The sequence below is a fragment of the Leptopilina heterotoma genome, unplaced genomic scaffold (genome assembly GCF_015476425.1).
Source record: "Leptopilina heterotoma isolate Lh14 unplaced genomic scaffold, ASM1547642v1 Lhet_95, whole genome shotgun sequence".
NCBI classification, from domain to species: Eukaryota; Metazoa; Arthropoda; class Insecta; order Hymenoptera; family Figitidae; genus Leptopilina; species Leptopilina heterotoma.
This window is the reverse complement of record NW_025111202.1, coordinates 1,354,669-1,374,948: the sequence shown is the minus strand read 5'-3', so window position 1 is coordinate 1,374,948 and position 20,280 is coordinate 1,354,669. Positions and strand designations below refer to the sequence as shown.

General features: G+C 30.4%; 1 protein-coding gene across 10 annotated transcripts in view; it reads right to left on the bottom strand.

The window, feature by feature from the left end:
* LOC122512123 (agrin-like) overlaps window positions 1-20,280 on the bottom strand; it is a 196,109-nt gene that overhangs the window by 93,184 nt on the left and 82,645 nt on the right. For 5 of the 10 annotated variants that reach the window (XM_043627777.1, XM_043627778.1, XM_043627776.1 and 2 more), the window contains exons 2-3: window positions 10,657-12,092; window positions 3,843-3,878 (exon numbers count right to left, since the gene is read on the bottom strand). In XM_043627777.1, the coding sequence (XP_043483712.1) occupies window positions 3,843-3,878; window positions 10,657-11,938 (1,318 nt within the window). In that variant the 5' untranslated portion in view covers window positions 11,939-12,092. The remainder of the gene's footprint in view (window positions 1-3,842; window positions 3,879-10,656; window positions 12,093-20,280) is intronic. The other 5 variants (XM_043627784.1, XM_043627782.1, XM_043627783.1 and 2 more) reach the window with 1 other exon arrangement.

Sequence of the window (20,280 nt, the reverse complement as noted above, 5' to 3'; positions counted from 1 at the left end):
GTATTTTCAAGTATTTTTAAGTATTTTTAAAAATGAAAGAAAAATATGTCTGGTCGTTTGGATTCTCGAAAACGGTAATAATAGTAACGGTATACAGATTATGAGTTCTAGCCTAATAACTTACGGCGGTTGTATAATGTCCTTGTTGCACGCAAATTTTGGCCACAATACACTGCTTTAAACCTAAAGTCTCTCGCGCACATCAGACTTAACATTAACATACATAAGGCGCTCAGGAGCTGTAGGTAAATTTACTGCGGAGCCAAATGTACTTCTGGCCCCGAGACAAACTAATTGCTCCGAAATCTCTTAAAACTTTCCCTGTGAAAAAAGAGTGTGTTTTATATAAAATAAAACTCTCTAACTCCTTTCATGTAATGTTTACAAATTCTACTTAGTAGATAATTCCAAGTTTTTCAGAAAAGAGAAAATTGTTCAAGATAGTTAGAGAAGAAAAAGGAGAAATAGGTTTTGGGGAAAGGCATTATCCTGAATATAAGGTAAAACTTTAGAAAAAAAGAAGATTAACCTTTTGTCTAGTGGCAGACTTGGCGCTCCTTTGTTCGAGTTGAGCACTCTGTCGCGACACCCAGTTTTTGTCCAGGTTGGCCCGTTTCTCTCTTTCTGCACCAATCCCCCAACCTCATCCCGACAAACCCCTTTACCACTACAGCTAACTGTGACCAGCAGGTTCTCGTCTACAGGCGTGCCAGAAAGTTAAATCCTGCGAGTTCTCTGATGTTACTAACTTGAAATATTTCAACTCGACAGCGTAAAACACCACAGTAGATAAATCCATTTTGTGAAACAACTTTTATTTCATGACCAGTATCATCTCTACGCAAACCTTATTGTCCAAATTTATATTTTAGACATGTATTATTTTCTTGATGCTAGTTTTCATTACTTTTCACGTTTTTAAAATAGGGCCAAGAAATAATTTTAATGATTTTAATAATTCATTATTGACTTCTATAAATATTTTAATTGATAAATAATTTTCTAATTAGCAGAAGTGTTGTATGGGTGGCAGCGATGGGATTACTGATTGTAGGATAGGTATTAAATAAGATTTGAACTAGGAAAACATTTTTTCTAGGTGGCAGCGGTGGGATTACTGATTATAGAAAAGGTATAAACTTTATAAATAGGAAAACATTTTCTCGGTGTCATTTTCTCGGATAAAAAGAAACGGCGATATGATTCTCCGGAATAGCAAAAATCTTAATTAAAGAATTTGAAAATTTCAAAAATGCAATTGTCTCTGTAGAATCTTAACTAACATCTAGAGAGTTAAACAAGGCAAGACACTTTAACTTTTAATACGTTCCACTTAAACCAATTACTAAGCAATGCTTCGCTTAATAAATTAATTCCTTTGAAGGAGAATTTTTTTTTCAACATTTAAGAAATCGACTCTATTTAATTTTTTTCTATATAATAAAAAAAATGCCATTTAAATTTGTCACATAGGTACCTAAATAAATGATAGATATTCTCATTTTTCTACATAATAAATCATTTCTATTTATATTTCATGTATGTATCCATGTATAACTATTATCGTTATTATAAAATAATCCCCTTCACTGACATGCAGGGATTTGATCATGTTATAATATCGGATAATATACATAGATAAGCATAAATTTACAAATGAGCACAATGATTTATGTATAGAATGAGTAAATTATACATAAGCAAATTTATATTCTCAATTTAATATATGTCGACTGAATGGAAAAATGTTATCAATTTCATTTTTACATTTCAATTATTGACGAAAATGCATACAAAATTTCATTCGATTTATAATTTTTATGAAATTTTATTCTCAAAAAATTTAAAATATTTATTAATTTAAAAAAATATTCCCTTCAAATACAAGGGTTTGATTCGTTTAAAATTGTACGTTATTATGATTGAAACTGTGCCAGAATTTTCAAAATATTATATTGATAAGAATATTATTAATAATAATAATTTATTTACTAATTTACCAAGTTCAGTTAAAAAAAAAGTTTCATAAGGAATTGAGGACAATTTATAACGTAAATCATATTGCCAGGTCTCTACATCCAAGTCGTTGTTCGTAAATCACTGAATCTCAAGAGGCCATGATTCAGTCACACTGTTTGCTTGCGAGAGTTAGCATTGCTGTTTCTCTAGTAATTTAAGGTCGTGTCAAAAAAAAGAGCATAGATTGTCCTGGGACTAGTTCTCAATTAGTTAGAAATCACATTAACAAATTAAAGTTCAAACCACTCTCACGTTCTTTTCTTTATTGGTTTCTTATTTTTATTCTACTAAACTAAATGATAATTTACAAAATTAACATAATATTAGTAATAGCGAATTTCTAAGAAAAAATACTTTGAATGCATATTATTTTCACGTCATTTACGTGCAAATAAAAATTTGTCAACATAAGGAATGAAATGTCAACACAAAGATTGAAAAGAAAATTATTTTTGAGATGAATTTTCAAATCAGACATTAATATAAATATAATAAAATATTACGATTTCAATTTTATGCGCATTCATTAGTCTTTATCTATTCGATTCAAGAAAGCCTTAGTCATATTTTTACTGACATTTCATGGTTCTTTTTAGCAAAATTCTGTATTGCAAAAGAAAGGATCCCTACTAGATGAGATGTAATAAAATGAAAAAATTTACGACGTACTAGAAATTTTCGTTATTCCATTCTCAATATTAGATGTGCGTAGGGCGAGGAACTTTTTATCAAGTTGGAAGGCGACTTAGTGTTCTTTATGACGTTGTTTCCGCGAATCGATGCCGTCGAATGTCCTAGCCAAGAAAGCTTTGCCTTCTCGTTTGGTTGTCTTTTTATTACACTTTAACACCTGAGGCAACTTTAATGGAAGCTGTATTTGTATTGGAGCAAAAATAAATAAAATCAATTTTCCTAATATAATTATTTTCAGTAATGAAATTCAATAAAAAAATTGTGTCGTCATCAGAGTTTATCAACTAAAATTAAAATATTAATACTAATAAAAGCGTACATGTTGAAAAAATATTTGAAAAAACATTATTACTACTATCGAACTGTCTACTCAATTAATTCATCCTGTGAGAACTTTTATTTTTTGTATTAAAATGTAAATTTATTTACGTCCACCCGATGAGTGGTTGGACATTTTGTATTAATAAAATATGATATCTTTCATTACTTTCAATTCTGATACTGACAGTACTTGTCGTTTTTTACTATACATATTTCAGATTTATTTCTATTGCACCTAATAATTGTATTGGTTTTATTCGAAAAAAATTAAAAATTAAAGTGTTTATATTTTATGGACAGAAATTACTAGCGTTTTAAATTTTAATAAATTTGAAATTTCGCGTATGTTTTAAAAATTTCGGTCTCGTCGACTATTGTACGCGAAATTTTTTTTTTTCGTAATTTACTGCCCTCCTTTTTTCCAGTGCTTTCTCTCTCTCTCGCTCTTTGGCTCACTGATCCCCGAGCTCTTACTGTTGCTCCTTTTTTCAACGTGAAACGAACGGCAGGACTCAGCGATTTATAGTAACAACGTCCGAATATTTTTGGGAAATTTTTACTGCACCCGTTCTCTCTCTAATATCGCTCGTTTATTCAGTGGAATGAAACAGCATTTTTACAACAAAAGAGCAAAGATTGTGTTTCAATTCTTTTTTTTTCAATTTCAATAAAAGCTCATGCAATAGCTTATACATGAAAATAAAATTTATAATATCTATATTGCAGGATAATAATTGTTAAAATACGAAACTGCAATAGGTTTATAAAAACTTTTCATGACTATGATAATACTGAAGAAAATGACTCACCCTCCAAAACTGGATGTCGTGGCTTATAAGACATGTCTGTAAAAAATAGATAATATTCGTCAAATATTTTTAGTCTGAACAAAAACATATTATGTAAACTTAACAAAAGTATTATTTATGATATTTTACTATTATACTTGTTACATGCAAAATGTAGGTATGAATGTAAATATTACTAAAAAAAATACTGCTTTTTTGTGCATTCATTATTATATTTTATAGTTTTATATTATAGTTTATCTATTCGATTTAGTAGAAGAACTTTAATGATATTTTTATTTCTTACTGACTTTTCATGGTAATGACTACATAAAAAAATAGTAAAAGCGCATAAGTAGGGGAGAGTGGGGCAAAATGGGGTAGGCGGGTCAAATGGGGTACCTCTGTTTTTCCATGATAGGTACTTTTAATTTTTTTTCCCTCGACATATATCATTCATGTTGATAAGAAACTGTTATTAATTATGAAGACACTCCAAAGAAAATTTTTTTTTGAAAGTTATACAACTTTTAAGTTTTAAGCAAAAAAAATATGAATTTTTTTCAAAATTAAAGTGCTTACCAAACTTTTTGGGATAATGCATTTAATTTGGCAAGTGTGGTATCTTTTTCAGTACTTATTCTAGAGTAATTTCCAATAGAATAGATTGTTTAATTGTTTACAATAACTTGTAAACATTGCATTTTGTTTTAATATGCAGTGTGGGGCAGAATGGGGTACCTAAGTGTGGGGCATGCCGGAAGATACGCCGCTTCATTAAAACTATATTTAAAAACATTATATTATGCATATTTAAAGGTTTCCTGCAGAAGAATCAATATTTTTGTTTGGAAATTTATACCATCGATGTTTCATTATCGATATATCGATATTTTGCAATATAGATGTTTTTTTGTTAAATTCCAATAAATATTACTTGTTTTTTCATAGTAATAAAGAATCCTACTTTTTGTTTGTATTTATAATCTCATGCAACAAGAATTTAATGAATTTTGAAAAAATATTCCATGTTTTGTATAGTTATTTGATGACACCCCATTTTGCCCCACGGGTGGGGCAAAATGGGATTTTAGCACTTTCTCAGAAAATACAATATAAGTTCTTTCAAAAATTTTTTTCTCCGCTATTATCATAATTTCCTCAAAGCTAAGTGTACAAAGAAGAATTCTGAAGTTCAGCTGAATCGATTTATTCGTTTGGTTCTCTGTAAACAGCCAATTTCAAAAAGGTACCCCATTTTGCCCCACTCTCCCCTAACCAGCAAACAAAATAAGTTAGCTAAGGTACGAAAATTGCATGTTCCACGGAAATATTATCAATAATGTTTTAAAAATTAAGAAAAATTCTCACTTCGCTATGATTTCACGCGATGCCAAACTTTCTAGTCTTATAATATAATCCACTATTGTAAAGAAAATGGATTGAATCATTTTTTTTAATTTTCAAACGAAACAAACCGTCTTTTTAAATGAATGTTAAATATATTTTATCAAGTTTGCCGATGGCGTCAAGGACAAATGGTGTGCTGTGGACTTTTTACGGGAAACTCATTATTTTTTACGGTGAAATGTAAAAAGCAAGAGGAGTGAAATATTTTCTGGAGTGGGGAATTTCTACGAAGAAGGAAAAGATCTGCACTCGTGCGAGCGATTGATTCTCTCGATATTTCAGGAAAAACTTTGGACTATCCGCACGCGAAAAATGAGGAAACTTTTGCTCCCAGATTCGTGATCACGTCGTTGGCGTTTTCACATATATAAAGATTTTTGACAGTGTATACTATACTTAAAATATATGGTCAAAAACTTGCACGCAAAAAAAGCTTCGACGACAAAAAAAAATTCTTTTTATGAAAATTCAAGTATAATTATCCTATAGTTACAATTAATTTGTTTACATAATTCATCTTTCTTTACAAGAAAAGAAGCTCTTTTACTGGGCCTTCAACTGAAATTGTTTAATCAAAAAGAGGAAATTAGAATTAATTTCAATTCTCGATAATTTTGTTATCAGAAAATTTTATTTCATCTTTACGATTCGAATATAAGGAGGAAAATGAGAAACGATCAGTTCACTGAGTTATTAAGAAGAAGTCATACAAATTAAAAAGAATTGTATAACAGTTTGAAAAAAATAACGATGGGATGTGAGGTACTTGAGTCAGCGTTGAAATTTTCAAACTCTCACAGAAACCTGAGTCGATAACTTGGGTTACACAACTAACAAGGTGCCTCTGTGCGTTTTTCAAAGGAATTTTATACCTCGTCGTTACCTTGACAGAAACTGGAATTGAAGAGAAAAGAAAAGCTGTGCCGGAAAATTTCAAATCAAAAAGTTAAAAACCCTTTAAAAAATCGAGAAGACATTTCAACTCTCTTTCAAAGTTGGAAACTTAAAAAAAATGTTCTTCTTTATAATGTTAATTTATACTTTTTTTGGTCATATTTTCATTCTGCGAAATGGCTAATACTTTAAAATTTATTGACCCTTAAAAATAGTATTTCGATTAAAGACTATTAAATGTCTATTTGGTGTTAATCACAAGCAAGATTAAAGCACAAGCCAATGAGTTAGGGAGGGATACAGAGGCTGCCCGTTTCTCTCTCTCTCTCTCTCTCTCTCTTAGATTATTTAGTATGTACGGCACGTGTTCGCATCTGGCTTTATGAGCGTTCCCGGCGTTTCTCCATTTCGTCCTCATTCCCAAGCAAGCCCCTAGCTTCAGTGAAGCTCAACTGCTGCCTCCAGGATTAAAGATGCTGCGACTCATATTAAAATGAGCATCAAGCAAAGAGTTTTCCATTATTCCCGATCAAACCTTAACCATATCTTTTACTTTTAATTTAATTACATATTCAGTAATATCACCAATTGTGTTTTAAAGAGTATTTTTTAAAGGTCCATCAGACTGCGAAAGTTAATAAAATCGACTGATAATAATTTAAGAAAAATAATATACTGTTTTTCCAAAGCGCTATATATGATACTAACAATATCAACGTTTCGGCGAAAAGCGTAAAAAACTCTTACTGGTACTGCTGGTACTTATACGTAATGCTTGAATGGGCCATAACAGATTTTATGATATAAAATTTACGATAGACATAATTAAATAATCAATATTTTTTTAACTATAAACATCATCCCCTTTATTCAAATCAAAGCATTTCAAAATTTATCGTCTTTTTTAAAATTAACAAATTAAGGCACACTTTTAAAGAATAATTTCTTAGCTATCCCCTTTTCAAATAAAATTAACAATTTTAAAAGTAATAGAACGTAAAAATTTATTATTCAAATTTTTTTTATGAAGATAAAATTTATTAAAAGTACTGAAAAATATTAAATTTTTACAATTCAGAAGAAAACTTTCGTGTATGTACTCTAAAAAAATATTTTCTTTTGTAAAATTTATTTAAGGAAATATTCACAACTTTTATCGAGAAAAGCAGGTGGACTGTTTTGTTAGTAATTTATCGTCTGCGTATAAACTTGCCTTAACTACTTGGAATGAAATTAATGAAAATCATGCAAGACACAAAAATGTTTTGCGTAAAGTCGGAGGTGAAAAAATTGGGAACATGCAAGTGAGTGTGTGTGGAAAGAAAGGAAGAAACACCTAATTGCCTCATTTCAAGGGACAATGACTCTTGTACACGAGCTTTTTCCACCCTTCTTTTACAACTGTAATTCTCACGGTCAAATAAACCACACGGCATGCCTACAAAACTCTCTCTTTATTGAACCCTAATATTATGATTAATGAAAGCTTTTCTGACGGCTAATTTTCTTTAAAAATCTTGTTTATCTCTGAAAAGAGGTATATTATTATTATTGCGAAATTTGTACTTTTGTAGCGAAACTTAATTTGATCAATAGATGTGTACATAAAAGTTCCAAATGTGGAAAATAGAACCATTAAGTTCTTTTGGGTTTACGTCTTCTTTTTCTATATAGGGGATTTATCCGAACCGAAATGAACCGTCTAAATAAATTCTTCTAACTAGGTAAAAAGAAGTAAAGGGAAGTCTATGTCGATCGACTGAGATTGCTCGAGTTTTCGCGAAGCGAGTTCACCGGAGAATTAATGTTAACTCCTTGGGAGTTAATAAGTCTAGCACCGATAAATCCCTTTTTACTTGCTCTTTCTTTTTCGTCTGTCTTCCTCACTCACCCTCTCAGATTTTGCACCCCCTCTCTTCAGTTCACGTTTACTTTCTCCTAGGTTCTCTCTTCTCTCTTCTTTACTTTTTTACATCGCTTCTCATTTGGCGAGGACTTGGCCAGAACCTGAAAACTTTTCTCCACAAAAAGCAAGTAGAAACAGTTGTGTCTTACCTCCGAAAAGAGGTAATAAGAAACTAGATACTAGACGTAGACACTAGACAGTAACGTCAAGTTATCTTTGCTAATTTGTTTATCGGGAATTTACACTTGCGGGGAAGCAATGATGTATTTTCCGAAAAAAATCCTTGTTTTCGAGGATTGTTCTTGAAAGTTGTTTCATGTTCAACTTGTCGACCGTGAAAGAAACGAGGAGCAAACTCGCGCAAATTAAAAAACTTAAGAAAACGAGTGACAACCGTGTAACCAAAAAACTTTTTTAATTCAAACTTCCTTGGGTCACTTATAATTTGTAAAACACTCTTTTTCAGAAGCTAGCCCCTCCTAGGAATTAAAACTCCTGGGAATTAACACTGATTTCAAACGTAGTCTAATCCAACAAAAAACTTTTAATCCCAAAATCTAACATTGGTGTTTGTCTTTTTTTTATAAATTTTTCCACACAATGAAACTAAGTTTCGGAATGGTAGAATTTGGCAACATTCGACAAAACTGGCTATACCTACTCACAATACCAGACCAACAGTACTGGCAGCATCTGAGCGATTCGGTTTATTTTCGGGTCAAGTTTTCGCCCCAGCACTCCACAATCAGCTCTGGTATTGTTCACGAGATTCTCCATAGCAGAGAAACGCGTTCAGACAAACTGTTGTCTCTGGGATTTTCCAGGGGATTCTCGGAAATTCGATTTAGGGACACAGCCATGCAGATTGGTAACAATCACAAACGTTTTTTCCCAAATCTCAATTAGTCAAAAGCTACTAATTTTTTCTGTTCGAAAGAAGACAAAAATTGATTTCACCCCATTGCTTATATACTTAAGAGATTATTATTTTTAATGGAAATTTTCGTTGGAAAATAAAACTTTTTATTCTACAAATAATGTTTACGATTTTGAATACTATTCTGTCAATTGTGTTAATCCTTTTTTTCGATTTTAATTAAATCCAAACTTGAGATTCAATTAAGTCAAACGTTTCAAAGCGGAATTTTAATTAGGCAACAAGGATCCTTGGCTTCATTTAAATGCAGCTCATTGAAATGTTCCATCATTTATTTACCTTTAATAAAAAAGCATTTTTGCTATTTTGGTTTTTAAAGCATAAAAATATAATAGTAACAAATTAAATTTTTTCTTTTAGATCAATTTAGTTTTTTCATAATTTTCAATCCTGTATGAAGAAATTTATTTTTCAGGATGGTCACAAGTTTCAGTTTATCAATTTCCCTGACAATTTATTGACATTAAAATTATTTTCCCTGACAAGTTTCTTTTTACAGGAAAATATGAGAGTTTACGGAAAATGAGTGAAATTTATAAATTTAATAATTTCTAAAATTTATAATTATAAATCTTCCTGAATTTAACTATTTTCTACAATTTTCTACTAAACTTCATCTCTTAATCAATTATTTAAAATAATTTTCCTAAAGTTCTTCTAGAATCCAATTAATTAAAAACAAAAACTCAATTTTTTGAAATAAATTGTAACTGTTATTAAGATATATGTAATATTTTCTAAAACTTATAAAAAAGAAATTCTTATAAATCATTTTTTAAAAATATTTTTAAACAATTTTTTAAAGTTAATAGTTTTTTAATTATATACAATTAAAAAATTTCCATACAATTGAAATTTGATAAAATCTTTTAAAAATAGTTGAATTTTTGAAAAATAAGAATCAAAATAAAATTTTTTAAGAATTTTAATTACAACTAGGACCATAATTTCTCAGAAATTGTAACAAATTTAGAACAGTAAATTTTTATAAATTTTTATTTACTTTTTTCGAAGATAATTGAATCTTAAAAAAAAAATAAATAACAATTCTAAGAATTAGTTTTTAAAAATATTTTAATGTACCTAATTTTTTAAAAATAATTGAATTTCTTAAATAAATTTTTCTATAATTTAAAAAAACTAATTAATTTCAATTAAAAATTTTGAACATGATTTTCTTTTCCAAATTGTTAAAAATAATTTTAAAATGTTATTATTCTTTGTAAGTATTTGAATTTTTGGAAATATGTAATTGAAAATTCCTGAAAATATTGAATTTTTAAAAATTGGAAGCTAATTTTCATTAATTTTAAAGATTTTTCATTAAAATTTTTAAAAATTCAATAATTTTCCATATTTGAAATTATAATTCTTCCTGTCATTTCCCTGATGACTTTACTGACAAGAATTTGGATTTACTGACATTTCCCTGACTTCACTGACTTTACTGACATGTGGCGGATTTTTGAAGTTTATGCTTTCAGCTTGAATTAAATTTTATTGTTTTATTGTTTATTTTATTGTTTGTTGTCCACTTTTTTTAGGGTTTTTCTATTATTGTGAAAAGCATTGTAATTCCAAGCAAGTGTCAAGTGTTCTACGTGCTAAGCATATCAAGTTTAGTTTATAAAACTAGAAGACAGAAACATGTCGCCTAAAAGTATTTTATAATATTAAATGTTACTTACAATTGAAATATAAGAGAATTCCTGCAACAAGGACGAAAATGACGACGAGTAAGACCAAAAGAAGGAGAAGAATGGTAGGTTTGCACCAGGGATTTGTTTGAATTTCTGTTTGTATATTTTCTTTGGTCCTTTTTTGCGCCACCACTGTCGACTCTCCACTGACATTAACCATCACCCCCTTGTACGAGTACTGAGGCGTTTTTTTATTTGCCAAAAATCCGTGATCATCCTCGGGATCGGAGTAAACGCCGTAAGCTTCGAAATTATTTTTTCTGTATCCGTTCATTTTCTCTGAATTAGCATCGCCCTTCTCGTTCCTTCCACTTTTTTCCGTCCTGTCGGAATTTTGATTTCTCGCGTAGGCAGCGGATGAAGAGGAACCTTGGCCAATTTTGAGAGTCGGATCTTGCGACCTGGAGTTATCCTGATATCTGGTCGAGGACTCGTACTTTGTTCGTTCGTAACTTTTCGAACTGGTAAGTTGGTACTTGGCAGGATCGTGAGTTTTAACTCCAGTGTCGTAGGCGTCGTACTTGGGATTGGAATTGTACACCCTTCCTCCGCTTTCATAACTCGAGTCGTAGGATTTTCCTGCAGAAGCCTCGTATCTTGGTAGCGTGCCATACATTTTACCAACCGAGTGATATTTGCCGTCATAGTTTCTGTAGTCTTGAGCACTGGAGGAAGCGAGTTCGTAGGAAGAATCGTGCGTTTTTACACCGGACTGATAACCCTTCGATATCTCATAATCCTTGCTCTGATGAGAATGCTCTTTTTTCGGTTCGAGCTTCAAAGTTTCTTCCGCGTACCTCGTGGAGTATTCGTAATCAGTCATGTCTCTGGAATATCTTCGATAAGGAACGTCAAGATCGGATTCTTGGTAGGTTCTCTCGGCCTTTCTCTCATATCTCAAGCTTTCCTCGGGATATATTCTGTTGTCATACCTCTCCAAAGTGTCTCGGTCGTATGGTAATTTTCGGTCCAAGGTACGCGATGAGTAATTGCGATCGGCGGCATTCATGTCACCATAATTTCCAGTTGCCTGACCATCTTGGTAAGACTTGCTGGGGTCGTACTCCAAATATCGGGATGACCTTCGCTCGCTTCCATAGTCCATCGAACCTTCCACTACGTTCGGCAGTTTGCTGCTCAAGTTCTCGCCGGCACCACGGACCGAGTTCTCGGCATGCTCCACCAAATTAGGCAGGCGCAACGTGGACGAGCTACCTGGCGTGTTGTCCGTTAAATCCAGCTTGAGGTTGTTGCTGCTGGTCCGGCGCATTTTCCCTCCTTTGCATGATCATGGGAGAAATCTTGTTTGCTCCTTAAATGACACTTCGATTAGAAATTCTTCGCTGTCAATTGCGGGATGTTTGTTAGTAGGGAAGCAGGTTGTTAGTATTCCAATCATCGAGGATAGGAATATTCGAGTTCTTCTGGAAAGAAAGAAAGAATTTGTTAGTATTTGTTATTTAGGATTGAAAAGGATTATTTGTACATCAAGTAATAGAATATTGAGAAAGTTAAAAAGAGATAGATATTAATTCATGATTAAGTTAAAATGAAGATGAAATGTTAATATACGCGTATATATAATTTCTTTCTTCCCGTGTAGAAATCACCATGCTATGCCTAAAATGATTATTGGCCCTAGCTTGGACCTAACTTGGCAACCCCTTTTTATATATCCTAGGCTGGTCCTAACTTGGTACTAGCTAGGAGATCCAGTTATGACTTAGAAAAATTTTTAGGAAAATAAAGTGTCAAAATTGATACATGAAAAACATGTAGAAATTGATAAATATTCTCAATTAATATTTATAAAATTAATTGATAATCATATTTGTTTAAACAATTTATTGTTTGACATAAATCAGAAAATTATACAAATACTATAAAATAAAGTTAATTTATTAATTTATTAATTCAGCAATTGTTTAAACAAATAATTGTTATTTACTAACTTTTTACACAATCAACCTAGAAACTAGCAGTTTTTTCTAATTTTGCAATAAGTAAATACTCAGATTAGTTAATTGCAAAATTTTAAAAGACTACAAGTGTCTAGACGCTTTATTGTCTTAAGAATTAATAAATAACAACAATTTTTTGTTTAAACAAATGCTGAATTGTTAAAATTATAAATTATCTTCATATTTCACTACTCAAGTGTAATAATCGCGAAGTTAGATAAAAAACTGCAAATTTTTAAGTAATTTGTTACAAAAGTTAATAAAACAGCAAAATTTATTTATTTATTTAAACAGATACAGACTGCAATATAATTATCATTAGTAAAATATATTTCTAATTTCGTTCGCTGATTTTAAGTTTCGTTTAAGTTGGTGCTAAACACTAAGAGATATTGCAATTCGAATGTGGGCTGACCCACCCAGGTCCAACCCAGGACCTACCTGGGCTTCCTAGTTTCATTAGCAAAAATTTCTAAGTCCAAGTCTAACAAATTTTTTGCAACAAAAAATTAATGCTTAAAATGATTTAGAATAATGAAAAACGTGTTTTTAACATAAATTTTTTTGACATTTTTTTAAAAAGTGGATTACCCGCTTAATTAATTAGGAAAAATTTCCTAGTCCAAAAGACGAATATTTTTTTTAGACCAAGAAATTAATGTTAAAAATGATTGAGAACAATGAAAAACCTGTTTTTAACGAAAATGTATAGATATTTTTTTTCTTGATATAATATAAAAATATTAATTTTTGAATTTTTATATTTGGATATTATTTTATTATTATTGTTGTTGTTAAACTATTTTTTTTATTTATTATTGTGTATTAGTGTCAATAATTACTATATTGAATCATCAAAAGCAAGTCCACAAGTCACTGACAATAAAAATTTTGATCTCAACTAGTTTCATTAGCATAGTGGTTAGAGCGTTAGTCTCGTAGTCCGTAGGTCGTAGGTTCGATTCCCGCGTGCGTTAGATTTTATTTACTTCTTAGGTTTGCGTTTATTCCGATTTTTCTGCATTGTATTCGTATAAGTATGCAATTTAATGATTATATATACTGTAAAATAATTTAATTAACAAATTTCTAATTTTTTTATAATTTTTAATGTATATATTAGAGGAATATATATTAATCTCTACATATACTAACATTATTTATGAATTCGCTTTTGGTCATCACTTAATTGAAAAAAATAATAATTAATTAAAACTAATACTTATTATTAATAATTTAGGTTATTTCTTTAACAAATATTATTAACTAATTAAAATTATAATGAAATAGAAAATACTGTCTGAGATGGTCCTTTCTAGGTCCTAAAATGGACCCATAAACTGGTCCTAACTAGGCTCCCAAGTTAGGACCAGGCTAGAATCGCATCACCACCCATTGTTGGTCCAACCTACACTGCCAACCTAGGACCAAGCTATTAACAGGGCAAAATAGGTAGGACCTGGCTAGGACCAATTTTCATTTTCCACACGGGTTCTAAAAGCTTTTAGATTCTTAAAAAATTCTACTCGTCCACAGTTTCTTAAGCACATCTTCATTTTTATCGGTCAGTTGTGACATGAAATTTCCCTATGACTCTCTCTCTCTCTCTCTCTCTCTCTAATAAGTAAGGTAGGGCTCAAAGGATATTGCTGCTCCACATGCAAATATGATTAGTTCCGGAGCATAACTTCATTTGCGTATATTAAAAGCCGAGTTAGCTTACTTTATGCAAACGAGTATAAAGACAATGAATACTACAAAGGTGTCGCAGCGAAAAAATGTTTAGCTGAAAATTACAGGGGAAGGAATATAGCAAACTTTAAAATGTAACATTGTAACTTGATTAAAATGTATGAAATATTTTACAATAACCCAGTTAATGGGTTCAAAAGTCTTAGAATTTTCAAGGCACTGTGGTTCCTGTAGTTATCAAGCAGATTTATATCTCAAACTACTTTACCACTAAATCGAACCTCGATATTCCAAACACCAGTTAGTTCTGACCCAAAGATATTCCAAAATTACACTGGCATATTCCGGAAAGCAATAATTGCACCTTGGAATGCTGTCGAAGCTAGTTTTGGAACTCCAGCATTCTTGTGGGTTCGTTCCAACTCCGAGGATCAATAAACTTTATAAACCTCAATAATTCTATTTGATATTCAACAAGATTTTTCAATAAATGCATTTCGTTCGATTAATGTTTGGTGTTATTAAAGTTGGATAATAGTAGAACAGGTTTAGATTCCAAAAAAAGAAGACTTGTTATATTAGTGTGTGTGTGTGTGTGTGTGTGTGTGGAAATTTAAAAACATTTACTTTAAATTTATTCTCATACACAAACGACTTTATTGAGAAAACAATAGTAATAATAGTAAAATTAGCCAATAGTAATAAACTGAATATCGGCATCCTGCATCCAAGTATCGTAGTCACAGTGCGACCATATTAATTCTCATCTCAATTTTCAACGCTTCGTTGGTTTCTGTCCGACTGTAGCGACTTTTTCCGACGCGCCTGTATCAGCATTTTTCTGCGTTTATTTGACAATTTGGCTCGTCGCTCGCCAAGTCTCTTTTTCTACGCCTGTCTAACCATTCCGTTCTCACCACTCGCTTTTGTTTCTCTCTCTCTCTCTCTTTCTCTGGCACGTGCTTCCATCCCTTGCTCCAAAATAAACGCTCTCACTTCCTCTATCCTCTTCGTTCCCCAGTCGCATAAAAACTTTTGAATTATTTATGTTTTTCCACGGATCCGCAGTCGCAGTGCGGGATGCAAATGCATCTTCTTTTTTACCGCGCCTTTGAATGTTTAATGCCAAGGCGGAAGCTGATTCTACCACTATACCTTAGCGGCAAAGGAGAAAGTTGAAGATGAAATGTCCTGGAAGGTCGGATCGCAGAAAAAGGCACAAACAACAGTTCGCTGTGTAAATATGTACAGAGCTCTCGGAAATTTTCTCAAAAATATCGCAATAAAGATGCTAAAAGTTTCCTGTCTACCAAAATTCATTGTAAATAAAAAATGAAGAGACGATGATGCCTGAGATTCATTCGCTGTTCAATTATTTCATTTTTCAACATTTAAAACGCATTAGGAGTGATTTCAATGTTGAAAACTTGTTTACAATTGGGAAAAGAACAATTTTAAAAATATATAGTACTCTCCTGCACTGTCTTAGTGACGGATAATATTACTGACACAAAAAAGGCAATAGAGAAAAAGTGTAAAATAGGATAGAGAAAAGAAATACATACAACGAAGACAGATATAGGCAATAAATGAAACACGGAGTAGCAAGTCTTTAATTTGTTCAGTGCTCGGTTCACCGAAACTCATAAATCAAGACGATTTCGTGACACGTTGAAAATGCTCAGTCTCCAAACGTGTAGTGAGAAATCCCACTGAAAGAAAAGAACCACCTTGAAATTCTATGAAAATTCCAACAGCAAATTTTCTCTAGATTACCTGGAATTTTCACACAAATTCCAAAAATTCAATGTGGATCTCATAATTTTTAGGGAAATTACAAATGTAATATTAAAAAAAAAAAAAAGAAAATCATGTCAAAAAATGTCTCTTAAAATATCTTTTTTTAAATGATAAACTTTGTAATTCGAGACAACTTTTTTTAAGTTTACCTACATAATTTTTTAAAGATTTATGTACATTGTAATGTACACAAGTTACAACATTAATAAAATCACCATACACACTTAGAATATCCAACTTGTATTATGTACAACATCTACTAATTTGAAATCTCGTATAGTTTGCGAAAAGACGGTCCCACAGTAATAATAAATCACAACAGAAACATCGTCTGCCTTCATTGTAAGAGAATTTAATTTAAGATCCTCTAGGGAAACGAATGTCTCAAACGGCGCAACTTCAAAGTAGATGTACTTTTAGTTTATGTATGTATACACATATATAGATGAAAAAACTTTTGTCGAGATGATCATTCGTTACAAAAACCTTACGCAAAAAAATAGTTACTCTTTGCTATGCAAGAATTTGCTCAAACCAACATGAAAAATTAATCACTAAGAATATAATAACAGCAGTAAAAAACAATGTCTCAAAAGTTTTATTTTAATTATATTATTTAATTTTAATTTTAATAAATTTTTTTTCTAAATATTGGCTTTAAATTACATGTAGATTTTCAAGTTTAGAAGTAATCGATATGAGGTTTGTAGTATGTGTGGATAATATACATATGTATATCCATGTGCCTCCCCTGAATAGCACTTTTGTGTTCACCCGGGAGTGCCTTCGTGCCGAGGCCAACTTTCTTAGGGCAACACTCTCGTTAAATAAATACTAAAATTAAAGGAGTCTCTGAGCTACTCCTTTGTATTATCGTTTCTTTACAGTCTTCCATTTTCAACATCAAATTCGAAGAAATATCGTCTTTATTCTTTTTCACATATTTCACTTTCCGAAAATCTAGTTTTAGTGTAATGAGAAGAGCTCGAAATTTCCTTTCTGATTGTAAATAACAGTTTAACGACTTTTTGCGTCCTTTACAATTATGAGGTTAAGTTTTTTCGTAATCTACATTTTTGACCATTCTCATAAAAGGTTCAATGGAGCTTTTCAAGTGTAAAAATCTCCAAGAGTCTCAATTAACTATGATTTTACCTCTTATCCAGCCCACTATAGACCTTGAGCTACAGCATTATCGTCTTTCTTTGCGACCACTCACTGACTTATTTTCTCTCTCTCTCTCTCTCTCTTTTCCTTCCTTTTTTTCTGCAAATCTCAAATGCCTTTTATGAGTCACTTATAAAATTGGACGTGAATTAAGTTGGTAGAAAAAATTAAATATAATAATAGAGAAATTTTATTTTTAAGTTTATTTAAAAAATTTGAATTACTTTATGAAGAAAAAATTTTGCAGAAAATATAATAGTAAAACTGGTTTAATTTTATATGTATAACCAATCGAAACTTTTAAGTCAACATGAAAAGAGTTGACTTTTCCTAATCCTGATGTTGTAAAGCCATAATATATTTTTTTTTAGTTAAATGAATTATATAGGTATATATTTAAATGCGATATAAACAATTTTTGCCTAAAATTTGTCATAGAAATCAAATGTAAAATTTAATTACACAATAATATAAATTAGATGGATATTCTCTTAAATTCTTACTATACACAAGAATAAGATTAAATACCTCTTGAATATTTTTTAAAATATGTATGTTGGTGCAAAATGTTTAAAACTAAAGTTATTGGGCTTAAAAAACACCCTGTATGTATATTTTTATGCTCTATGTTCTCTTGCACTTGAAATATATATATCTCTCTGTAGGTGAAGAGTAAAAAACAGAGATGAAAGTTTCTTAAGGCAAAATACTCTTTATGACGAGTCTCAAATAAATGACAAAAAAAAACAAATAATAATCGCCAGAAGAAAAAAGCTTCATACTTATGAAAAGTGAACATGTATTTGTGTATGTACTTGAAATAACCATGTATAAATAAAGTCCCATATAAAGACTGCAGTAATAATGAAAATTCTCTTGAAAAAAAGAAGAAATAAGGGTGAATTAATTATACAAATTTCAAAAAATGATAGAAAAATCAAAAATCCTTTTGAATAAGAATGAATAGAAATTGAAAGTCGTATTTGATAAGAATGCAATATCGATTTGAAAACTGATACCGTAAAGAGATACAATTTACTATCCACTCTCCAATGGAGTTGAACATGCATTTTTCAGTTTCTTACTCGTTATTGCTTCATTAAAAATGAAGAAGAATTGACAGCGACGCCAAATATGGATTTATGGGAGTAAAATGCAATCGCACTTTCGCGAAAGCGTGACATAACTGATATTGTTAGAGAAGATATTTACATCGAAACTTGTTTAGTAGAGTATAATCCCAAACAAGAGGAATCGGATTGATGGACTAAATTCTAGAACAGCCAACAAGAGACATAAAATTTCACTTGTGAGATCTCGTTTTCCAATCGCCTGCATCGAATTCTGACGTTACTTTTAAAAATAGTTGATTTAAAATTTTAAATTCAAGTAAAAATTCAACTATTAATATTTTACATATATCCGTTCCACAAATTTAAAAATGTCTATTTCTAAATTTTATCCAAGGTATTTTCAAAGCCAGGAGAGGCATTTCAATTACATTAATCAAGTTGGTTTTAATTTTTCTCTTTGAAACAAGTATTCGCCAAGTTTACCGTGATTTCTCAAAGAGGCAAACATTCTGTGGGTTAAGTAAGGGTGGAAAAGGGGAGGTGATTAACTGCTGGTCGATCCTTATTTCAATGCTTGGAGAAACGTAAATCTATGTCGTGGAATTCGCGAAACGAACTGTCAAAGTCTACTGAATGCGTGACATTTACAGTTTACTACAAGAAATTTATACGTGGATAAAAGTAAATTTAACTCTAATTCTCTTTATCAGCAGATTTAAATCTTCTATATACCCAAATGAAAAATTTATAATTTTCTGAAAATTTTATTTTCAATCTATCAACATTGGAAGCTCACAATTCAATTCTTGATATTGAAAATGTTTTCCATGTAGGTACTCTTCATACAGACTGTAGTTTGAGATTTTCTGATGACAAGTTCATAGAGTCGAATCTTTTTCAGATGCACCTAATTATATTATAATTATGCATTTTCAACAAGTAATACAATTTCACTCTGAACCTCAATTAATGAAACAAAGCCTCCCATTTGTAGAAAATAACAAGAGTCAATAAACGAGTGAAATAAGTATAAATTATTCGTTTTATTAGAATGTAAAAATTTATACGTGTATAGAAAAAAGTTAACAATTTCAAAGTAAATATTTACTATTTCCACGTCTATTAGTGGTAAAATGAATTTCATGTTTCATTCAACATTCATTATGACTTCTCGCTCACTTTTTTTAATAACATTAGCATTTTTAAAAATAATGGAATGTAAAAATTTTTAATTCAAATTTTTTTTATGAAAATAAAATATGAATTGGAATATATAGTTTTAATATTCTCATAATTATAATAATCATATATTCTGACATAGGGAATTCAGGGAAAAGTCAGGCATTTTTCTTAAAAGTACTGGAAAAAATTTTAAAAGAGTTGCGTTTACAATTTTCATAAATAAATAAACTTCAAACGGTTTTAATTTGAAATTTTATAAAATTTCAATTTTCAATGAATTTAATTAGAAATTTTAATGAATTTAGATTTTTGAAAAATTTTAATAATTCAAAATCTTCTAAAATTAGTTAAATTTGTCAATATTATATTTAATTAATTATTGAAAATAATGGATTTATAGAAGAATTTTAATTAAAAATACTAAAAAAAATGAATTTTGAAGAAGTTACAAATGATTGCAAAAATTCAATTATTTTCAATAGTAATAAAATTCTTTGAATAAATTCAATTATGTTCAAAATTTACAAAAAAAATCTCGACAAAATCCCAATTATTATCTTTATAAATAAAAAAATTCTTTTTCAAAATTCAATTATTTTCAAAAATTTTAATAAAATTCTTTTACAATTGCTCTAAAAATGTAATTATTCTTAAGGGCATTTGAAACTTGATGACGTCACACATGCTTTGCACAAACTGAAACGTCATCAAAGTTCAAATGCCCTTAAAAATTCAAT